A 22,757-nucleotide genomic window follows, 5' to 3' on the forward strand; every position below is an offset into this window, starting at 1 on the left:
TGTCTTAACCTTTAGGATGATGATGGAGTAGAAGCCAGGTGTGCAGACTGGTGTCCATGTGGGATGGATAAAAACAATGACCAGAAGATGGTGGTGTAGAAGCCAGGTGTACAGACTGGTGTCCATGTGGGATGGACAAAAACAAAGACCAGAAGATGGTGGTGTAGAAGCCAGGTGTACAGACTGGTGTCCATGTGGGATGGACAAAAACGAAGACCAGAAGATGGTGGTGTTAGAAGCCAGTAAATACAGACTGGTGTCTATGTGGGATAGACATAAGCAACTCCCAGAAGAGTCTGGTGTTAGAAACCAGTGAATACAGATTGGTGTTCATGTGGAATGGACAATTGACTAGTCAGATGAAATAATAGTGGCCAGTTGAATTGTGGATAGCCTCAAGTTTTGAATTTTCCGGGAACTGTGAATGCGGTCCGGAAATAGCGAACACATTTGCTTCGATTCGGAAACTGCGAACGCGGTCCCCTGGGGTGTAAGTTAATAACAACAGCCTGACACACACACACACACCCCTACACACATACAATCCATCAGCGCAAAAATTAGGTGTGATTATATAACAACACCAGGGAGGAGAGACTTGAGAGGGAGTGTTAAAGTGAATAGGCGCGTTCGTTCGCTTTCCTGGCTAAACTCGTCTCTCTCTGGCGCTGACTCGGGGACTCATCGCGGTGTCCGCGCGCATGCGTCAAATTTAAAAACCGGCTTTGAACTAGAAGGGGAAGGTCGTGTTTGAATTTCTGCCATGGTTATCTATAAGAAGTGTTGTTTTTTAATTGTTCAAGTAACCCTAAGTATTTAACAAGACCCGACATGGCAAATATCGTTTTCAAACCATTTCCCAAACCAAAAACAAAGCTTGAAATTTTTTAGAGGTGTGCGGTTAACCGTTTCAATCGAATAATTCGATCGAATACCGAACCGAATTATTCGATTCGGTATTCGATAAGCCCATTTTCACTATTCGATACGAATATCGAATACCGAACTGACTATTCGGATAAAGTTCGACTACCATAAATTTAGGTCCTTGGCACAAGAGACCCACCTTGTTTTAAAAATATCATTTAATTTGTCCTCCATCAAAAACTACCAACAAGTGCCTAGGAAAATTTTAGGAAACACTTGACCACCAGTGAGGAGAGGTATTTTGAAATTTAAGAGCTTCTAAATGTTTTTCTCCTTACTTTGTATTAACTATTCGCGAATATTGAGATTGCCACCTGGTTTATCGCGAAAAGTTAAGCCTAGTATTCGCGAGTATTAGGGTTAACTATTCGCGAATACTAGGCTTAACTTTTCGCGATTAATCGGGAAGGAAAAAAATTACCAAGGCCCAACTATTCGGTATTCGATTTGGAATAAACTATTCGATTCGGTATTTGATAAGGAAAATTTTTTAGTATTCGATAACCGGTTCGATACCCAAAAAGTGCTATTCGCACACCCCTAAAATTTTTTGAAAGTGAATAGAAGCTAGTGGAAATCGGTCTTCCACAAGCTAATATCCATCTTTTACATTTTTCTATCTGGGTTTTTGGCTTTGGAAACGCGTGGAAGGATATTCCTTTCATATATTTTTAAGCGAATACCTTGAATCATTCCTACAACCGTTACAAAAACAATTTGCATTTTTATTAAGCCTCGGTTTCCTCCCAACAGACGTTGATTGTTGGTTGAACAGAGTGAGTGGGGCAACAGTCGATGGAAGGGGAAGCTGGCGCTGGCGGCCACGGCCAACTTAGGAGATGATCTAAGTTGGCCGTGTGGCGGCAGATAGAATTTTTAAATTCTCTCTGCTGGCGGTAGTAAACGAGTCACTCGCGCCTGTGCGTTAGCTTAAATTGAGGAACGGAGATAAAAATTCCTACTTCCCACTTTCTTTCCTATTTGCCACTGTATGACGGTTTTTTTAGCATTAGATCAAAACTCCCTCTAACGTTCCTTACTCCCTGACCACACCTAGCTAAAAACTAATAGTTCGTTACGTTTGCGAACCATCTTAAATGAAAGATAAAATTTCAGTGTAGTGCCTTTTCATAGTTTACAAGTAGACTTCGGCACATTCTTCAATAAGTAGGGGGGGGGGGTTACAGAGTTCGTTTTAGCAGAAGTGAGATGAGACTAGAAGTACTGAGCTAACCAAATTCTTCACTCGGCGAAAGTGAATATTCTTGAAAACACACCAACGGTTGGCCCTCTATTGGCGGTTTCAGAATTTCCCCTCAAAAACGAGAGACGCTCGCGGTGGTAGACGGCCGAACTAGATTCAAGCACCCGCGTCCGTGTTTCGCCGCTTTAGGTTGAGGGGAAAGGGGTAAGAAATTTTTTTGGAACTCGACCAATTTTTTCTCTCTAGCGTAGGCGCGATTGAAGCGGCGTAAAATCCTCAAATTTGTTCACTAATGCCAGGATCTATTACCAATGCTAGACCCCTTCACTTCTAGTCTCATCTCACTTCTGGTTTTAGTATGTATTTCAGGCTTTTTCATCTCTACTCATTTAACATTCGTAACTACATTTAATAGCTCTTTTTTAATAAGTCAAGTCCGACTTTATCATTAAATAAACGTAACTTACTTTCAATAATTATCAAAATATCACGCACATAGTTCAAGTAATTACTGTTAAAAATGCGTCCGGGTTCAAAGATATTTGAATAGGCTTCCATTCAATAAATTCTTAGCAGCTTGGAAAGTAGGTAGCGTATTGAAATAAATAATAAATCCCTCCATGGTCGTTAGAATATAGAAAGCCAATGTTGTCCATAATAACCCAAAACATTTGGCGATCGACTGCATCTTGCAGCATGTCTTTCTCATATGAATTTTTCATGGGATTCTAAATGGGTTTTCTGCACCGTTTCGATCATTTAGTTATATTGACTCCTTTCATCATAGAGCAGCGGAAAACGCCGCTGTACGTTTCATAAACGCGATTGTCATAATTTGCAGTAAGTGGATTATTTTATATCTAGAAATTCGCCGTATCAAGAGCTTCGTTTAGTTGATTAACACTGTTGATATTATTTTGTCCAAGTAAACCCTTTACACTTTCTAGCTGGAAAACCGGGCAAAATATTAGATTATTTGACCGACTTTTAGTTATATTTACGAACAATAGAAGGGTATGTATGCATAGCAGCAGCTACATAGAAAATATATCCCATCCATTATCGCTTAAGTAAATATTTAACTTCCCCGGGTCTACTTTTCAAATATTCGTGACTGCAAAAACACACTTACATAAAAATATCTAATGTTTAGAATCATGAGTTATAAATTATAATTTTAGTGCTATTGTCATAGCGGCCGGTCAAGCGTGGCCGAAGCACTTAAGTTTATGAATAGTTTTGTTTCCCACAACAGTGGACTATTAAACTATATATAAATTCTAGGAAAATTTGCCTTGGAACTCGTCTATGGTCGACTCCAGTGAAAAATGTCAATAGTCGCTGAAGTAATCGGGACAAAAGAGGTTCATGGTTAGAAATTTTCCAATTACATTATCAAAATTTTCCTTAAAATTACATTTAGGTTTTCATTTAGATTTCAAACACGTAAAGCTGTATTGAGATCGGAATAGGTATGGCTTTCGACTCGATGGCAATAAACCTTTCCGTAGCAATATCAAAAGTAAGATTAATCCTTATTACTAAAAGATCAGGTGTCAATGAAAATATTTATATAGTTTTAGGGGAAGTTTTGGAATCATTTGATTTATTTTCTTTATGTAGAATAATTTGACTTATTTTCTTTATGTATAATTATTTGATTTATTTTCTTTATGTAGAATAATTTTATTTATTTTCTTTATGTAGAATAATTTGACTTATTTTCTTTATGTATAATTATTTGATTTATTTTCTTTATGTAGAATAATTTGATTTATTTTCTTTATGTAGAATCATTTGATTTATTTTCTTTGTGTAGAATCAATTGATTTATTTTCTTTATTTAGAATAATTTGATTTATTTTCTTTATGTAGAATCATTTCATTTATTTTCTTTATGTAGAATCATTTCATTTATTTTCTTCATGTAGAATCATTTGATTTATTTTCTTTATATAGAATCATTTGATTTATTTTCTTTATGTAGAATCATTTCATTTATTTTCTTTATGTAGAATCATTTCATTTATTTTCTTTATGTAGAATCATTTGATTTATTTTCTTTCTGTAGAATCATTTCATTTATCTTCTTTATGTACAATAATTTGATTTATTTTCATTATGTAGAATCATTTCATTTATTTTCTTTATGTAGAATAATTAGATATATATTTTCTTTATGTGGAATCATTAGATATATATTTCCTTTATGAAGAATCATCCTTTATGAAAATTGTTCTGTAATGAATTTTATATTGATTCTACATTTGATCAAAGCTGTGTCAAACATCATTCAAGAATTTTAGATTATAATTCAATTATATAAGCCTGGGCTAAATTTTAATTTTAAACATAACGAAAACCTTAAAATAGATTTACTATAATTTGAGTAACAAGTGTGATCTATGCAATTAATTATACAGTTTTGATCTCCAATTTGTTTTAACGGATGATATCACGCGATAATAAGAGCCCCATTTCTAAAACCTTTTATTTTCGTATCCAGTGGATTCCATGGATTTCTTATCAGAAAACGGAGAACGGCAATATCAAAGACTTGGAAGGTTCAATGACAACTTTACTAGATCAATTCACTAGAAACATGAATGTTAGGTGAGGTCTTTAAAATATGTTTTTACATTTACTCTCTACTTTTTAAATTGGCATCATATATTAATTTAAATTAATGGCATCACACCCTTATCAACTGCGCTAAAGAAAACCTTCCATTGGTTCACACTTGTAGACATCATTTATATATTTATATCTTGAAGGAAGAACTATTTTTTTCGAAATATCATAAGACATAATGAATATTTGATATCGGAATAATTTTTAGATTAATATATATATTTTAAATCGTTCGTTTCCGTGCGGATCTTTGTACGGGAACTCCATTTACCTCCAATTCGGACGTCAGACGTGCGAGGGTGACACTGTAAAGCTTTTGAGTTTGACCTCGAGTTCACAGAGGTCAAACCACATGATAATTTGACCCGCTTATGTCTTACACAGAAATGTTCTGTGAATTAAAGGGGCTGTCTGACCCCTCTCCTTTTTTTCCTGTCCGCTATTTATTTACACTTTAATCAAGCTTACTAATTGACAATTAAGACTGATTTTCCCACATCTTAGCAGAAAAGTTTTGATATTATTATCATTGCTATATCTATCAAATGCATATTTTTCTTTTGCAGTTTTCATTACATCGAAGCTCCTGATAAATCATGGGGTAGAAGACTCGATAATGGTTCGTACAACGGAATGATTGGAATGGTTCATAGAAATGTAATTATTATAAATTTAAATTTAAATTTAATTGAAGATTATAAAAATGCTATCCTTATTTTAGGAAGCTCATTTTGCTGTTGGACCATTTACAATAACTCAAGAACGAAGTTTGGTTGTTCAATTCACAAACCCAATCTATATGGATGTCGTGACGATGCTGGTTGGAAGCCAAGAAGAAGCGCAACCCTTATTCTTTGTTCTTCAAGTTTTTCAAAAACTGGTATTAGGCTACTGCGATCCTAAATTCATAAGATATGTTCCATAAGTTTGTCACTGTTTACTGAGATCCTGTCACGAAGTGACGAAGAAGAAATTTCATAGATTCTCGTAATGTGACGCCTGGTGAGGCGCAGTCAAAGGCTTGGTACAGACTGAATAGGAAGATGGACTGCAAAACCGACTGTAGTCAAATCTCGCTTGTCGTTCTCGAACTGGCTCTCATTAAGTTTCTAGCATTAGGGAGTATAGGAAGTGACATACTTATGGAATATATCTTATAAACTTATACTTTTATACAGTGTAAATTATATTTTGATAAGATCAAACCTCTCCCTAATTAGATTATGTAAGAACACCAAAATTAACAAATCAGAAATAGATATTATAAGGGTACTAAAACTTAAATGAAACTACTAAGACTCATATCAAACACCAAAAGCTTTAATAGTACCACACAGTTTCGCAAATACCATTCACCCAAGATAGTCAGGTCACCCCCATAGCGGTGCTACCATGGAAAGAAAACCTCTTGTATTATTGGCGCCTGATTCCTCTTAGACGCTGACGTAAAGGGCAGGAGACTTTCCAACAAAGACCTAATGGTGGACACTTAAAGATGATTATTCGCTTATGCTTATAGGTGTGGATGTCTATTCTTCTAGCATTCTTATTCATAGTCTCCACTCACGTCTTAATAGATTTGTTAATCAGTCACAAATCTAGCACCAATTATTTAGTCAACGACGCCTCTTTGACATATTTTCGACCATTAACATTTACATGTAAGAATATCTTATTTTGTTAACTTGCATTGTATTGCGTTGAAATATGTATTTAATTATAAAGGTACTCCTCTAAGACAAGACCTGAAGTTGAGCCAAAGATTGTTATTCGCATTTGGTTGTTTGCAACTGGTTTGCTGTGCCGAGCGTTATCTGGAGAGTTGCTTTCGTATTTAGTAGTAACACGACCGGAAGATTTTGTTAAGAGTTTGGAGGATTTCCAAAGATTTCCTAATGCAATACCACTCCTAGAAGATGGTTCAAGTTTTGTATCTGTTGTTAAAGTAAGTACCTGTTTCATTTAGCAAGTTTACCCAGGATGGAGTAGAAAAGGAGAGGTATTGCACGCGCTGACATCCGTCTCTAAACGGGAGAAAGCGGGATGTTGGAAAACTTGGTTTATCACGTGTCAAGTATCATCAGAGTTCCCACAAACTCCTGAATTGAACTGCCCTTTCGTGAGGATGTTGATCATGAAAAAAGGCATTCGCTGACTGTAGTTGCCCAATCAGTACGAGACCCTTTGGAAAATAGTTCATTTTTTGTTCGAGAGAGGGCACAAAATTGTAACAAATATACAAAGAAGGAACCAACTTTACCCCTCTTTATCGACCCTCTGTGGAGGATTAGGCGAGTGGTGTAAAATATTAGTTTGCCCCACAATAAGTCTCCTTCTCTACTGCTCCCTGAAGGCTTGACATAACCCAATAATGCATAAGTATGGGGCTACTGTTATAACTTCTAAACAACCGCCAAGATAACGAACTGAATAGAATCGAACTAGAATCTAGACTTATGGCTTTCAATTAAAAAACTAATGATTATAAAAAAACTAGATAAGACTGTATATAAACGAGATAACATAGTGTAAAAGCTCAGTTGTAAATAGAGTTTTAGTTTAGAGTATAATGTTTAATCGAGTATCCATAGTTCGCTTTGTCAACCTTTCTAATTAAATTTATGTTAAACGCACGGTTTATAAATTAAGCTGTTTAGGACATGACCAATAAAAGTTTTTAGTAACATATCTTTCGTGAGTCATTTCCTACTGCAACTGTCGAGTCGCAACATATTGGTGCCGAAACCCGGGAGACAAGGACTGAGGAGATATTTTGCGGCAGGTCAGACATCGAGAAAGAGCGTGCAGTAAACTTGATTCACCAAAGATATGGAGGCGGCGAAGAAAGCGAGGAAAGTCATTCGCCAGAGAACAACAATCCTAATGAACCAAATCGAGCAATATTTGAGAGAAGAGTATCTTGATACAAACGAGCTAGAGGAGCTCTTGGAGCTGCTTGAGAGTAAAAACACGAGTCTAAACGAGCTCAATACAGCCATCCAAGAGAACATGGAAGAGAACGAGATAGAGGCGGAGGTAGCAGCCTCAGAGGATTACAAAGAGAAAATAGTAAAGTGGCGAACGAAACTGAGAAGAGCTGTGAAATCAATACCGGACCGAAGACAGGAGGACGTAGTTTTCACCGAGGCTCAGGGACGAGTGGGACATGAGAGACACTTTGAACGCAAAGCTACAGTCAAGCTACCACGCTTGACCATTCAAAAGTTCGGAGGAGACCCATCAAGTTGGCAAGGCTTCTGGAGTCAGTTCGAAGCTTCGATTCATTGTAATTCAACACTAGCGGCCGTAGACAAGTTTGGGTATTTGAAATCATTCCTTGAGGGTCCAGCGTTACAAGCCATTGGAGGATACACTTCGTCCGCCGAAAACTACCAAGCTGCCGTAGATAAACTCATTGATCAGTTTGGAAAGAAGTCATCCGCCGTTAATACTCACATGGTGAAACTCCTACACTTGCAACCAGTGAAGAGAGCGACAGATGTTGTAGCCCTGAGACAGCTCTATGACACCTGTGAAATCCAAATAAAAAGTCTGGAGGCCTTGGGCACAAGCATGGAAACTTACGGCTCTTTCTTGTTCCCGATACTCACACAAGTTTTGCCTCAAGAGGTCTTGTTGGACTTTAACAAGACGCACCCGGACGAGCTACAGGATGCGGGAAACCTTCTCAGACATTGTAAGCAAGAAGTCGAGAGCAGAGAGAAAACGCTTGCTTTGTGCAGACCAAATCAACGAGCCGATGAAGAACCCCGTGGACAAGAAATTGGACGATGGAGTAATCAGAGAGGAAAGAACGAGCCCAGTCATTTCAAGATGTAGCATTACCCAAAGAGCCGGATTCCTACGGCAGCAGTCCTCAAGACAGCAGTATCGAAACTATGTATATATTGCAACAATTCTGAACATCTAACCGAGCTATGTCGAGCCATTTCCATAGAACAGAAGTCCGAAATCATCAAAGACCAAAACCGATGTTTCGTATGCCTAACTGAAGGACATCGAGCACGTCGTTGTACATCGGGAGTAAAATGTACCCATTGCCAAAGGAGACACCATTCATCAATCTGCCGTCTGAAGTTCGGGGAAGTCATTGATCCATCTAGAGAAGACAACGTAAAACCAAGCGACCAGCAACCTGAGAAGAGAACCATTGCAATGACAACCTTCATTCCACGAGCCCCAGAGACACCTATCCGACGCAAACTACTTCTCCAAACTATCGTGACATATGCCGAGGGGGAAGATATCAGAACCCCCGTCAGATGCCTTTTTGACGGAGCCAGTGAAGGGACATTTGTTCGAGAAGATTTGGTTCGACATTTAAAGTTACCAGTCACTAAGACAGAAACCATTAACGTATTTCCCTTCGGGAAGACGGAGGCAGAACGAGTAGTACGACGAACAGTAAAATTGACGCTGCGGAGCGTCACGGATCCCACGGTTGTCGTCCACATCGAGGCGCTAGAAGTCCCAACAATTAGCGGAGCTATTATAACCGTTCCTGGAGAGCACATTCGATGTCGAATGGAGGAAAGCAAATTAGTGCTGGGCGACATGGATGAAGTACAAGGAGTACCTGTCCCGCACGAGGTTCCAGTGCTGATTGGAGTGGACTATTTCTGGACGTTAAACACTGGAGAAAATAAGAGACTGGATGATTCGTTGGTTGCTGTGAAAATTATCTTTGGATGGTCAGTACATGGAGTCCAGAATCAGTCACTTGCGGTCAATTCCATACAAGTTATGACAGTGGGGATCAAGTAATGTGAACTGAATGGTATACTGAAAGACTTCTGGGAGATTGAATCGTTGGGTATCAGAGATAAACCCCAAACAACAGCAGTCGAAGATCAAGTACTTGCCTATCATGAGAACACGCTACAGTACGAAGATGGAAAATACACAACGATTCTCCCTTGGAAAACAAATAAAGATGAAATCGGCGACAATCTTACGCTATCCACCAAGAGACTGAACTATCTAGTCAAGAAATTAAAGCAAGACCCTGCGCTCTATATGAGATACGAAGAAGCCGTCGATGAGTTGCTCAATCAAGGCTTTGCCGAACTGGTCCCCGAGGAAGATTTATACAAGAGAAAGGGAATACATTACCTGCCACATTTCCCAGTCATTCGAGAAGACAAGACCACCACAAAGCTGCGGATAGTCCATGATGCTTCTTCACATGAGAAAGGGTTTCCTGCCTTGAATTCCTGTCTGCACAATGGACCTAGTCTTGTTCCAGACCTATTGACAATACTCTAACGATTCAGACGACACCGAATTGCCTTGATGAGCGACGTTGAGAAGGCATTTCTACAAATATGCCTAAATACCGAAGAACGAAACTACGTACGTTTCCTGTGGATTAAGAAGCTCCCGAATCCAGACGAGCCCCTGGAACTAATACATCTACGAATGACGAGAGTTCTCTTCGGGGTCGGTTCAAGCCCTTTCCTGCTAGCAGCCACTCTTCAGCACCATTTTAAGAAATTTCTGAAGCAGTATCCGGACATAAGCAAAATGTTGGCCACGCACCTTTACGTCGATGACTTGGTCACAGGAACAGAAACCGTTGAAGAAGCTAAAGAGATCTACAGGGTATCACGAGAGATATTCGCCCATGCCGGAATGAACCTGCGAAAATGGGTTACCAATTGCTATGAACTAGCGAGTTTGTGGTCTGAGGATCAAGCTACCGTCACCTTGCTAAATCAAGAATCTGATTCCAGTCTGCTAAAGGTCCTGGGTATATCCTGGAATCCAAGGGAAGATGTCCTGACTTTCGATGTTTCCGCTCTGCTTGAATTTCTGAGAGAGAGACAAGACACAAAGAGGGGAGTCCTTAAAGCGGCAGCGAGAATCTTTGATCCGATCGGCCTACTCTCTCCTTACCTTATAAGAGTAAAGTGTCTCTTTCAAAAGTTATGGATCAAAGGAATTGCCTGGGACGAGAAATTACCGTCAGATGAACAAGTCATGTGGGACGCCTGGGTGATGGAGCTAAAGCTATTCGAGAGAGTCCGGATTCCAAGATGGTACTATTCAGCTGTACAAGGACGAGTCACGGAAAGAGAGATCCACCTTTTCTCTGATGCTAGCGAGGTGGCCTATGGTGCTATGATTTACCTTCGTTACGAGACAAACGACGGGGAAATAGGAGTCTCCTTGATCTCATCTAAAACCAGAGTCGCACCAATTGAAACTCTTACCATCCCTAGACTGGAGCTGATGGCCGCCTTCATCGGAGCGAGGCTGTTGAAAAGCACTATGGAAGTGTTTGAGGGGATGGTGACGAAATATACATGCTGGACTGACTCGCAGATAACACTGCATTGGATTCAAGGAGTATCAAGGGAGTGGAAACCCTTCGTCGTAAATAGGGTCCGAGACATTCAGGCACTGACAGACCCTCATTCCTGGTGTCACGTGGCCGGCAAAGAAAATCCTGCTGATCTGGCATCCCGCGGCTGTTCAGTTGAAACCCTAATCAACAGTACGCTTTGGTGGAATGGACCGTCATGGCTTGCGGAAAGGAGAGACCAATGGCCGGATGGGTCACGAACGACTTTCAAGTTAGAAGAAGAATCAATCCTCAAGGAGAAAAGAAGTCTTGTGACCCTCCTATGTACTACGGCCTCAGAGCCTTTGATTGATGTGAAGAAATATAGCCGAGTCAGCCGTCTTTACCGGGTCACCGCATGGGTTATGCGCTTCGTCTACAATACAAGAGCTACAGTCAATGATCGCCGCAAAGGATCACTCACCGCGGAAGAACTTCAAGGATCAAAGCTCTATTGGATTCGAGAAACTCAACGTCAAGCGTATCCTGAGGATTTTGAGCGTCTTCAGGAAAGTCAACCATTAGAAAAGACATCAAAGATACTACAGTTCCAACCATTCTTCGAAAATAACGTCATACGCGTAGGAGGACGTCTTCAATTTGCGAACATCAGCTACGGATCAAAACACCCCTATCTGTTACCCGCTGAACAATGGCTGTCTGAAATTATCGCCTTGGATGCCCATCAAGAAGTAAAACATTGCGGTCTGGAAAGCACGTTGGTACAATTGCGAGAGGAGTTCTGGATCACTCGAGGACGCCAGTTAGTAAAAAGGATCATCAACCGATGCGGGAAGTGTAGACGTTTTCGCACCAAGCCTGGAGTTCAGATAGCTGCACCCCTGCCAGCTGATCGAATATCGGAAACGCCACCGTTTGCAACTACAGGCATTGACTTCGCGGGCCCGTTATTCATAAGAGAAGGAGAGAATCAGAAAAAAGTGTACATCGCGCTATTCACCTGCGGAGTAACCAGAGCAGTACACCTAGAGGTGGTGACGGACCTAAGTACTGAGAAATTCATTCTATCATTTCGACGGTTCGTCGCACGAAGAGGTCTTGTTACCACGGTCTATTCGGATAATGCAAGAACGTTCAAGAGAGCCGAGCAAGAACTAAAGGAGCTTTATTCCGGCATCGAGAACAACGAGTTTCAAGATTTTTTGGGTCAGAAAAATATTCGTTGGAAGTATATCGTCGAACGAGCGGCCTGGTGGGGAGGCTTTTGGGAAAGAGTCGTGCGATCAGTCAAACAATGCTTAAAGAAGACGCTGGGTCGAAGTAGCCTAAATCACGAGGAGCTGTCCACCAGCTTGACGGAAATAGAAGCAGTGCTCAATTCACGACCGTTAACGTACACCCTCAACGAAGTCGATGAGCCCTTTCCCATTACCCCATCTCAATTCCTCATCGGCCAGCGCCTCACAAGTCTTCCAAGTCAGAACCTTGCAGCTACGCCACCAACCGTTAGCCGAACACAATTAGTCAGACGTTTGCGCTACAGACAGATGATCCTCGATCAATTTTGGAAACGCTGGAACTAAGGTTTCCCACAGTTCGGTTCAAACAGTTCAGTTTTCGGTTCAGTTCAGTTAAGGGACTAAACTGATTTGATTGCTTCAGTTCAGTTTCAGTTCTTAAATTTCTAAACTGATCAGTTTTCGGTTCGGTTCGGTTTTTTTCTTAAACTGAACTGATAAAAACTGAACTGAAGAGAACCTCAATGCCAGAAAAAGATAAGGTTCTTAAGAGTGCGACTTCGCGAGTCTGTAAGAAGACGGAGAGGATCAGGCGGTGCTCTGCAGCACAGCGCATTCGAATGCGTGGTCGAGTGGGCTGTGGCCGCGGAGTTATAAATTCTTACACGCGTTTCACAAATTCACATATATATTCTTGTGCCAGCGGAGCGAACTTAGTCAAACCAAAACTAAACCTTTAAAAGCAGTCTGAGCTTGTGGTCTTTGAACATTGAAATTGGCGTTTTCACTAGACTCTCTAAAAATAAAAATTGGCGTTTAACTTTAGTAGTTTTAAGCTGAGAAGCCCTTGGCTTACTCAAATTAATACCAGTACCGGACTAATTAAATCCGAGTCATGGAGGAGGACGGAATTGCAGAATCACGGGTCTCTGATCAAGAATCTGATTTTACTGATACTGTTAATGACCACACTAATGAAATTGGTGTTTCGGTTTCGGCACCCAAGAAACGCCGCAGCGGAATTTGGGAACATTTTGATCTAATTGTTGAACAAAATCAAGGTAACAATGTTTCCTATGCGAAGTGTCGGCTTTGTAAAAACAGTAAAATGTAAGTATTTTATATTTATTATTTTTTTTTAATGTGGAATTAATAATCTATCTGCCAAATCTAAAGTTAGATAAGTCATGTCATATGATTCCTCTTATTAACTAAATAATCCTGCCCTCGTAGAAAATACAAAATTTCCGGAAAGACTAATGGCAGCACATCGAACTTGTTAAAGCATTTCAACACAAATCACAAATCGATCCAATCACATTCACAACCAACAATTGGACAAGTGGTTCAATCTCAGAAGGCTCGCCAAGGAATTTGCTTGGAGGTAAGTGTAGTACATAATTAAGGAAGCACTTTGAGCTATACTAACAAATATAACCGAAAAATAGGATTCGGAATTCTCCCAAAAGAACTTTCGAACTTCGGTTTTAGAATGGATTGTCCTTAACGACCAACCGCATACTGAAGTCGAAGCTCCTGCTTTTATAAAAATGATTAAAACTTGTAATCCCAGGGCTCAACTGTTCTCGAATAATACTGTTCGCAATGATCTACTTGAGGAATACCAAAGAAAATCTACCTGCTTAAAAGCAATGCTTAAGGTAAAATGATTCCTTTGCTAATAATTATTTAAAATTTTGCAGCTAGCACTATTAATACTAATTACTAAGTTATTTTTTAGGAAGTTAATGGAAAATTCTCCTTTACAATGGATATGTGGACTTCCAGAAATAATTTACCATTTCTTGGTGTGAAAATCTTTTTCTTGACAAACAGTTTTGAAAAAAAGGATATTTTGCTAGATTTCCCAGTTGTGAGAGGCAGTCACAGTGGTGTATCCATTTGCAACGCATTTTTGGGTGCATTAGAGAAGTTCGATATTCCAGCTAGCAAAGTGTCAGGAATAACATTAGACAACGCAGGAAACAATGATACATTTTGTCAACAATTCGACGTTCGATGCGCAGAAATAAAGGTCGCCTTTTCATCAAAAGAAAATCAAGTTCGTTGTCTGGCACACGTTTTAAATCTTGCTGTGCAGGATTTGTTGAGTGGGCTCAAGGCATCCACAAACATACACGATGAAGCTGATTTGGATGATGAAATGGAAGAAGATGAAATCCTCAATGAGTCTGGAATTGAAATAGAAACGACGATGAGGAAATTGCGTCGAATCATAAAAAAAATCCGGAAATCACCTCAGAAATCCGATAAGCTACAAGAGATTTGTAAACTACAAAAACTGAAGCAACTCAACCCAATTATAGATGTCAAAACACGTTGGAATTCCACCTTCGAAATGATAAATAGAGCTTCCTACCTCAGATCTGCCTTAAATGCGCTTATAAGTATGGATGGAGATTTGTTCGTATTAGCTTTGAACGAATCTGAGTGGAAAACTTTAGAGTCGTTGCAGGACCTTCTGCAACACTTTCATAGGACAACCAACCACATATCAATGCACCGTCATCAGACAATTTGTTCTTACATACCGGCTTGGGATTTTCTTATGGTAAAGCTGCAGTCATTCAAAACAAACGACGATATTCTAACACATGCGATTAATTCTGCCATTAAGAAGCTGGAAAAATATGCTCCAGATTTAGAAAAACACGAACTTCCTTTCATTGGAGTTATTCTTAACCCTGCACTGAAAATGGAGTATTTTAAGCAGCATAAATATTTGTACGACAAAAGAATGCTGAAAAACCTGAAAGATCTTATTACATCAAAATACAATTGGTATTGCAGCCAAGAACCAACTCCGATGGAAAACGAGCTGGAAGGTGAATTACTAGAAGATGAGTTTCTCATGCATATGCATTCTTCTAAAAAATCCAAGAAGTCTGAAGTCCAGAAATATTTGGATGAAGCTGTTTCAGGACGTACAATTGACCCTATTGAATGGTGGAAAGTTCATGAAGTGGAATATCCAATTTTGAGCAAGCTTGCAAAGGATGTGTTATGTGTTGAATGCACATCTGTTAGTATTGAGAGAACTTTCTCCGCTGGTGCTGATCTCATCGTTCCTACACGTTGTAGACTTAATGCTGAAACTATAACGAAGACAATGTGCCTCAAGTCCTGGTTTAAAGAAATTAAATAATAAAGTTTCAACTTGAAGAATCAAACTTTATACAAAAAAATGTACATTTGTAACACTTCAAATAAATTGTATGGCACTTCATGATTCCAAAATACTTATTTAGTGGTAGTAGAAAATGTTAGCGGTTAATAGTGATAGTCAAAAATACCGTTACAATCTGGGTATTTTGGGCCTCTGATATCTTTTTTTTCTTCTCTATAATTTCAGAAGGGGTTTTCGGTTCAGTTCAGTTATAACTGAAAACTGAACTGGTCAGTTCGGTTTCCTGGCTGAACCGAACTGATAATTTCAGTTCAGTTTCAGTTCTTGAAAATCCTAACCGAAAAGTTTCAGTTCAGTTTCAGTTTTAGTCCAAAACCGATTTGAACCGAACTTAGCTGGAACCATTCATACCTGCTAGAGCTCAAATCGGCTCACGCCAGTAAACCAATCCATGGGGTCATAGAGTTCAAGAAAGATGATGTTGTCCTATTATCGGAGCCCAAACTTCCTCGCCAAAGCTGGAGACTAGGACGAATACAAGAGGTGTTTCCTGGCCGAGATGGGCGCGTCCGAGCCGTAGCTGTCCAACTACCAGGAGGAACTATCATACGTCGAGCGGTTCAAATGTTACACCGTTTAGAAGTTTCGGCAGAATGAACAGTGTCCATTGTGTGGAGGATGTTATAACTTCTAAACAACCGCCAAGATTCACTGCAAATTCCAGGATCATTCCAAGAATGGTTGAAGCACACATTAAGACCACCAAATTTGGTATCGATTTAAGAACACATTCACTTCAGGATCATTACAAGACCACTTTAAAATGTTCTAAAAGTGATGTTGAAATGTTCTTGATATGTTCATGCGTTCTTAAAACATTCTAATCATGTGTTCTTGAAGTGGGTAAACGTTCTTATAGTGTGCCGTATATTGTGCTCTTATTGTGTTCTAAAGACGCGAAGTATTCTAAAATTCGCTTTTTTAAGAACACTTTATATGATCTTGATGTGGTTCTCGGAAGTGTGCTTAAAATGCTAATAATAATCATTCAGTATACATTTTCACTTTCTTTATTCATTTATTATTGCCACAGTGTTTTAATTTCCTTATCCAGTTTTGCTGCTCTATTTCCAAGCTTATAATACGAATGGTTCATGACCCATTTCGCAAAGAGGGCCATCGGTTGAAGAAACACAATTGGGTAGTCCAATTCTTGAGTGTAATATGCTGAAAGCAAGGTCATCAGTATCGTCGGGAGTTTCAGTTCATGATCCTTAAATATAATTTCGAATCCGTTGCCGACAATCACTGCTTTTGATATTTTACCGTTATCAATCGCCACTAGGCACAGGGGTGGTCCTTTCGCGCGAATTTTCATTTGCTCAAGTATTTCTGAGTCCTGTCAGATGGGGAAAAGAGTTAAATATTCAAATGAATAGATATGAAAATAAATGATATTTACATACTTTAACTTCTTCAATAATTGACATAGTTTTAATTCCTTTGGTTTGAAAATTTCCTGCCTTTTTAACAAACCACATCCACGCGAAGTACATAAAATCGTGGCCCTGAATTAAACACTTTAAAACGCTGTTTATATTAGTTTAATTGATATGCAAATACCTTATTTTTTCTCGCTTCTGATATGTCTATAATTATATTGAAGAATTTTTCAACATTACGGGATACTGATTCAAATACCTCTCTTCCGCATAAGGTTTCCCACAGTTCGGTTCAAATCGGTTTTGGACTAAAACTGAAACTGAACTGAAACTTTTCGGTTAGGATTTTCAAGAACTGAAACTGAACTGAAATTATCAGTTCGGTTCAGCCAGGAAACCGAACTGACCAGTTCAGTTTTCAGTTATAACTGAACTGAACCGAAAACCCCTTCTGAAATTATAGAGAAGAAAAAAAAGATATCAGAGGCCCAAAATACCCAGATTGTAACGGTATTTTTGACTATCACTATTAACCGCTAACATTTTCTACTACCACTAAATAAGTATTTTGGAATCATGAAGTGCCATACAATTTATTTGAAGTGTTACAAATGTACATTTTTTGTATAAAGTTTGATTCTTCAAGTTGAAACTTTATTATTTAATTTCTTTAAACCAGGACTTGAGGCACATTGTCTTCGTTATAGTTTCAGCATTAAGTCTACAACGTGTAGGAACGATGAGATCAGCACCAGCGGAGAAAGTTCTCTCAATACTAACAGATGTGCATTCAACACATAACACATCCTTTGCAAGCTTGCTCAAAATTGGATATTCCACTTCATGAACTTTCCACCATTCAATAGGGTCAATTGTACGTCCTGAAACAGCTTCATCCAAATATTTCTGGACTTCAGACTTCTTGGATTTTTTAGAAGAATGCATATGCATGAGAAACTCATCTTCTAGTAATTCACCTTCCAGCTCGTTTTCCATCGGAGTTGGTTCTTGGCTGCAATACCAATTGTATTTTGATGTAATAAGATCTTTCAGGTTTTTCAGCATTCTTTTGTCGTACAGATATTTATGCTGCTTAAAATACTCCATTTTCAGTGCAGGGTTAAGAATAACTCCAATGAAAGGAAGTTCGTGTTTTTCTAAATCTGGAGCATATTTTTCCAGCTTCTTAATGGCAGAATTAATCGCATGTGTTAGAATATCGTCGTTTGTTTTGAATGACTGCAGCTTTACCATAAGAAAATCCCAAGCCGGTATGTAAGAACAAATTGTCTGATGACGGTGCATTGATATGTGGTTGGTTGTCCTATGAAAGTGTTGCAGAAGGTCCTGCAACGACTCTAAAGTTTTCCACTCAGATTCGTTCAAAGCTAATGCGAACAAATCTCCATCCATACTTATAAGCGCATTTAAGGCAGATCTGAGGTAGGAAGCTCTATTTATCATTTCGAAGGTGGAATTCCAACGTGTTTTGACATCTATAATTGGGTTGAGTTGCTTCAGTTTTTGTAGTTTACAAATCTCTTGTAGCTTATCGGATTTCTGAGGTGATTTCCGGATTTTTTTTATGATTCGACGCAATTTCCTCATCGTCGTTTCTATTTCAATTCCAGACTCAGTGAGGATTTCATCTTCTTCCATTTCATCATCCAAATCAGCTTCATCGTGTATGTTTGTGGATGCCTTGAGCCCACTCAACAAATCCTGCACAGCAAGATTTAAAACGTGTGCCAGACAACGAACTTGGTTTTCTTTTGATGAAAAGGCGACCTTTATTTCTGCGCATCGAACGTCGAATTGTTGACAAAATGTATCATTGTTTCCTGCGTTGTCTAATGTTATTCCTGACACTTTGCTAGCTGGAATATCGAACTTCTCTAATGCACCCAAAAATGCGTTGCAAATGGATACACCACTGTGACTGCCTCTCACAACTGGGAAATCTAGCAAAATATCCTTTTTTTCAAAACTGTTTGTCAAGAAAAAGATTTTCACACCAAGAAATGGTAAATTATTTCTGGAAGTCCACATATCCATTGTAAAGGAGAATTTTCCATTAACTTCCTAAAAAATAACTTAGTAATTAGTATTAATAGTGCTAGCTGCAAAATTTTAAATAATTATTAGCAAAGGAATCATTTTACCTTAAGCATTGCTTTTAAGCAGGTAGATTTTCTTTGGTATTCCTCAAGTAGATCATTGCGAACAGTATTATTCGAGAACAGTTGAGCCCTGGGATTACAAGTTTTAATCATTTTTATAAAAGCAGGAGCTTCGACTTCAGTATGCGGTTGGTCGTTAAGGACAATCCATTCTAAAACCGAAGTTCGAAAGTTCTTTTGGGAGAATTCCGAATCCTATTTTTCGGTTATATTTGTTAGTATAGCTCAAAGTGCTTCCTTAATTATGTACTACACTTACCTCCAAGCAAATTCCTTGGCGAGCCTTCTGAGATTGAACCACTTGTCCAATTGTTGGTTGTGAATGTGATTGGATCGATTTGTGATTTGTGTTGAAATGCTTTAACAAGTTCGATGTGCTGCCATTAGTCTTTCCGGAAATTTTGTATTTTCTACGAGGGCAGGATTATTTAGTTAATAAGAGGAATCATATGACATGACTTATCTAACTTTAGATTTGGCAGATAGATTATTAATTCCACATTAAAAAAAAAATAATAAATATAAAATACTTACATTTTACTGTTTTTACAAAGCCGACACTTCGCATAGGAAACATTGTTACCTTGATTTTGTTCAACAATTAGATCAAAATGTTCCCAAATTCCGCTGCGGCGTTTCTTGGGTGCCGAAACCGAAACACCAATTTCATTAGTGTGGTCATTAACAGTATCAGTAAAATCAGATTCTTGATCAGAGACCCGTGATTCTGCAATTCCGTCCTCCTCCATGACTCGGATTTAATTAGTCCGGTACTGGTATTAATTTGAGTAAGCCAAGGGCTTCTCAGCTTAAAACTACTAAAGTTAAACGCCAATTTTTATTTTTAGAGAGTCTAGTGAAAACGCCAATTTCAATGTTCAAAGACCACAAGCTCAGACTGCTTTTAAAGGTTTAGTTTTGGTTTGACTAAGTTCGCTCCGCTGGCACAAGAATATATATGTGAATTTGTGAAACGCGTGTAAGAATTTATAACTCCGCGGCCACAGCCCACTCGACCACGCATTCGAATGCGCTGTGCTGCAGAGCACCGCCTGATCCTCTCCGTCTTCTTACAGACTCGCGAAGTCGCACTCTTAAGAACCTTATCTTTTTCTGGCATTGAGGTTCTCTTCAGTTCAGTTTTTATCAGTTCAGTTTAAGAAAAAAACCGAACCGAACCGAAAACTGATCAGTTTAGAAATTTAAGAACTGAAACTGAACTGAAGCAATCAAATCAGTTTAGCCCCTTAACTGAACCGACAAATAACTGAACTGAACCGAAAACTGAACTGTTTGAACCGAACTGTGGGAAACCTTACTTCCGCACATAAGGCGAAACTCAAACAAAAACTGCAAATTGCAAGAAATCTTATTCAATGTGGGCTTTATAAAGCACTTTTCTAAGTTAGAAGTTAAAAACAATACGTTTAACTTACAATGTCGACAGTTTCAAAACAAGAGAACACTTCTAAAATCACTTCATCGCTACTGATAAGGTTGGTTCGCAAATTGAATGTCTTTTTTAAATTTGCCTTTACAACGCCCATATCTGGCTTGGCTTTAATCCACTCAGTTTGAATAATTTTTATACAATTTTTCTCTTCATCAGCAGTTGCCTGGTCTCCCTTATAATGGCTTCTCGAAAATCCAGTAAAACAAACACACATATTTAAAGGAAAAATTGATAAAGCCCTATTGAAATATGAAAACCCACAAAGTAAAGAAATCATTTAAAATAATAAGAATCTTAATATAAAATAATGTTACGCTGCTAGCTCTGGTGGGTATGCACATTTATACATTTGAATGAAAGGAAATAAATGATGGCAAATATATTCATTTAATGTGGGGTATAAAGTACAGCTATTAAGTAATTAATAATTTAAACGAGGGTTTTAGCTATAGAAATACTGCAAAATTCCTTTACTTTAAGATATCGTAGAATTTAGAAAGGCATTAAAATATAAATGCTCACTTTAAGACGGGTTTTGATTTCGAATTCTTAGAAACTTTTGGTTTTGAGACTGTCTCTGTATTTGCCGCAGCTAAACGCTTGAATCCTTTTGTTTCTCTCGTTTCATCAGTCGATTTTTCAATTATTCTTTGCTTTCTTATTTTCGAGCTAAGTGATTTTGTAAATTTTTCCTACAATGTATACAACTTAATTACTCATAGCGAAGAGCTAAAAAATGCATTCATTATCGGATTTATACCCATGGTGTAGTGCCGTCTAATTTTATGCTTGGATATAGTTCATACATCCTTGAGCCTATATTTGTGTAAGCGGTTCGTGTACAAACATTGGGGTTTTTTATATAAAAAAAACAGCATTCAGAGACGAAAATGTGCCAAGTATGGCCACTGGTGACAGTACCATCCTTTAGGGCTTTCTCTATAAACTTAGAAAAGGCAGGAATACCATAGTCTGAAATCTTCGCGTATATATAGTTAGAATATTATCAAGTTATATATAATTCAAATATAACTTACTGAGTTTTCTGGCTTTTTGTTATTGGTATTTTCTTCCTCAATAGTAATAGAAGCAAAGCTGGCTTCTTGATCTTTGCCAATGGTATCAGTCTCATCAGCAGTTTCTTTGCTGTTTGAACTAAGAAAATTTGGCTTCTCCGTATGCTGCTGGCAATTTAAGGTCTGAGAATAGTTCTCGCAACTAGTTTCCATCACAGACATGCTAGAATTAGGTCCTACAAAAACAAAATCATTTCAAATATATAAAGTTACACCCCTATCCAATAATTTAACTACTTATGTCAGAAGACGCTCCTTTTTCTAATGGCAAGGCAGGTTTTGAAACATCATTTGCGTTAATCACTACATTAATAAATGCGCAGTTAAGTAATAGTCTATTTATGATGGTTTATGAAATACTTTTTTCGTGTTTCGTAACTGGGCAACAACAGTAAGCACAATTGTTATTTGTTACATCTGCACTTCTTTCGTATTCACAGCACTCGTCCTTTCCACAATCTTTACACGCACCCCTAAGGATGTTCCGACTATCTAACATTTCCGAACTGCAAAAAAAATCTTCAAATTAGGAACAATATGCGAAATTGCAAGGGGATGACTAGCAAATTTGTCTTTCATTTGGTGGGATGAAATTAAATGTGCTAAACCAACGCCTTATTACACTAAATATCAATATAGCACATCTATCTCATTGAGAATAACGACTCAAATTATTAAAATTAAAAATTATATGGTACATAAAAAATTAAAAGTATCAAAATATACATAATTTTCATTAAAATTTAGTATAGTTAAATATGAATGAATATCTATAAATTTGTACTAGGAATGAGGCATGAATATTTGTTGACCACATAAAGATTTTCTGCTAAGTACCTTGGGGCCAATGGAAATGGGTTTTGCAGAGATGACTGACGAACCAAACTATATAATTCGTTTAATACTAATTTGTACGCATTAAAATCTGGGTTGTACTCGTTTTTTGAAGACTCTTGGATCACAAAGCACAAATCATTTTCTAAACTTAATATCCGATGAACAACGGCAAAATTTGGCTGTGCTTCATTAATGCAATTTAATACTATACAGTTGCCTTCCCTGTAGATATGGCCATGTACAACAGCTTCTTTGATATCCCAAATTTGAGATAATCCCGCTAAAGCCCTAATGCC

At 38.3% G+C, this 22,757-nt stretch overlaps 4 protein-coding genes across 4 annotated transcripts; 2 read left to right on the plus strand and 2 right to left on the minus strand.

The window, feature by feature from the left end:
- Positions 1-3,605: 3,605 nt before the first annotated feature.
- Positions 3,606-6,917, plus strand: LOC149587330 (glutamate receptor-like). The gene is made up of 7 exons (XM_089863561.1): positions 3,606-3,653; positions 4,638-4,739; positions 5,267-5,419; positions 5,484-5,642; positions 6,282-6,423; positions 6,488-6,555; positions 6,729-6,917. The coding sequence occupies exons 1-7, from the start codon at positions 3,606-3,608 to the stop codon at positions 6,915-6,917; spliced, it is 861 nt and encodes a 286-aa protein (XP_089719687.1).
- Positions 6,918-7,591: 674 nt separating this feature from the next.
- Positions 7,592-12,670, plus strand: LOC149587331 (uncharacterized). The gene is made up of 4 exons (XM_089863562.1): positions 7,592-8,585; positions 8,634-9,543; positions 9,604-9,978; positions 10,057-12,670. Exons 1-4 carry the CDS (start codon positions 7,592-7,594, stop codon positions 12,668-12,670), a joined length of 4,893 nt encoding a protein of 1,630 aa, XP_089719688.1.
- A 3,871-nt stretch (positions 12,671-16,541) lies between these two features.
- LOC149587332 (uncharacterized) lies at positions 16,542-17,413 on the minus strand. The gene is made up of 3 exons (XM_089863366.1): positions 17,097-17,413; positions 16,940-17,041; positions 16,542-16,872 (listed from the first exon to the last, which is right to left on the minus strand). The coding sequence occupies exons 2-3, from the start codon at positions 17,027-17,029 to the stop codon at positions 16,555-16,557; spliced, it is 408 nt and encodes a 135-aa protein (XP_089719492.1). The 5' UTR covers positions 17,030-17,041; positions 17,097-17,413; the 3' UTR covers positions 16,542-16,554.
- A 3,653-nt stretch (positions 17,414-21,066) lies between these two features.
- Positions 21,067-22,671, minus strand: LOC149587333 (uncharacterized). The gene is made up of 5 exons (XM_089863778.1): positions 21,985-22,671; positions 21,862-21,927; positions 21,586-21,800; positions 21,309-21,527; positions 21,067-21,240 (listed from the first exon to the last, which is right to left on the minus strand). Exons 1-5 carry the CDS (start codon positions 22,121-22,123, stop codon positions 21,067-21,069), a joined length of 813 nt encoding a protein of 270 aa, XP_089719904.1. The 5' UTR covers positions 22,124-22,671.
- Positions 22,672-22,757: the final 86 nt, after the last annotated feature.

Source organism: Phalangium opilio, unplaced genomic scaffold, assembly GCF_054372755.1.
Source record: "Phalangium opilio isolate 3A_F unplaced genomic scaffold, DU_Popi_V2 ptg001170l_1, whole genome shotgun sequence".
In the NCBI taxonomy this organism is placed as follows: domain Eukaryota; kingdom Metazoa; phylum Arthropoda; class Arachnida; order Opiliones; family Phalangiidae; genus Phalangium; species Phalangium opilio.

Coding starts and splice junctions, on each gene's coding strand:
- LOC149587330 (XM_089863561.1), top strand. CDS start 3,606: ATGGCTTTCGACTCGATGGCAATAAACCTTTCCGTAGCAATATCAAAA. Junction 6,424..6,487: donor TCGACCATTAACATTTACAT/GTAAGAATATCT, acceptor TTAATTATAAAG/GTACTCCTCTAAGACAAGAC. Junction 6,556..6,728: donor CATTTGGTTGTTTGCAACTG/GTTTGCTGTGCC, acceptor TGTTTCATTTAG/CAAGTTTACCCAGGATGGAG.
- LOC149587331 (XM_089863562.1), top strand. CDS start 7,592: ATGGAGGCGGCGAAGAAAGCGAGGAAAGTCATTCGCCAGAGAACAACA. Junction 8,586..8,633: donor GAGAGGAAAGAACGAGCCCA/GTCATTTCAAGA, acceptor TTCCTACGGCAG/CAGTCCTCAAGACAGCAGTA. Junction 9,979..10,056: donor GCTTCTTCACATGAGAAAGG/GTTTCCTGCCTT, acceptor CTAACGATTCAG/ACGACACCGAATTGCCTTGA.
- LOC149587332 (XM_089863366.1), bottom strand. CDS start 17,029: ATGTACTTCGCGTGGATGTGGTTTGTTAAAAAGGCAGGAAATTTTCAA. Junction 16,873..16,939: donor CAATTATTGAAGAAGTTAAA/GTATGTAAATAT, acceptor CCCATCTGACAG/GACTCAGAAATACTTGAGCA.
- LOC149587333 (XM_089863778.1), bottom strand. CDS start 22,123: ATGTTAGATAGTCGGAACATCCTTAGGGGTGCGTGTAAAGATTGTGGA. Junction 21,928..21,984: donor AGTTACGAAACACGAAAAAA/GTATTTCATAAA, acceptor TTATTAATGTAG/TGATTAACGCAAATGATGTT. Junction 21,241..21,308: donor TAGACGGCACTACACCATGG/GTATAAATCCGA, acceptor TATACATTGTAG/GAAAAATTTACAAAATCACT.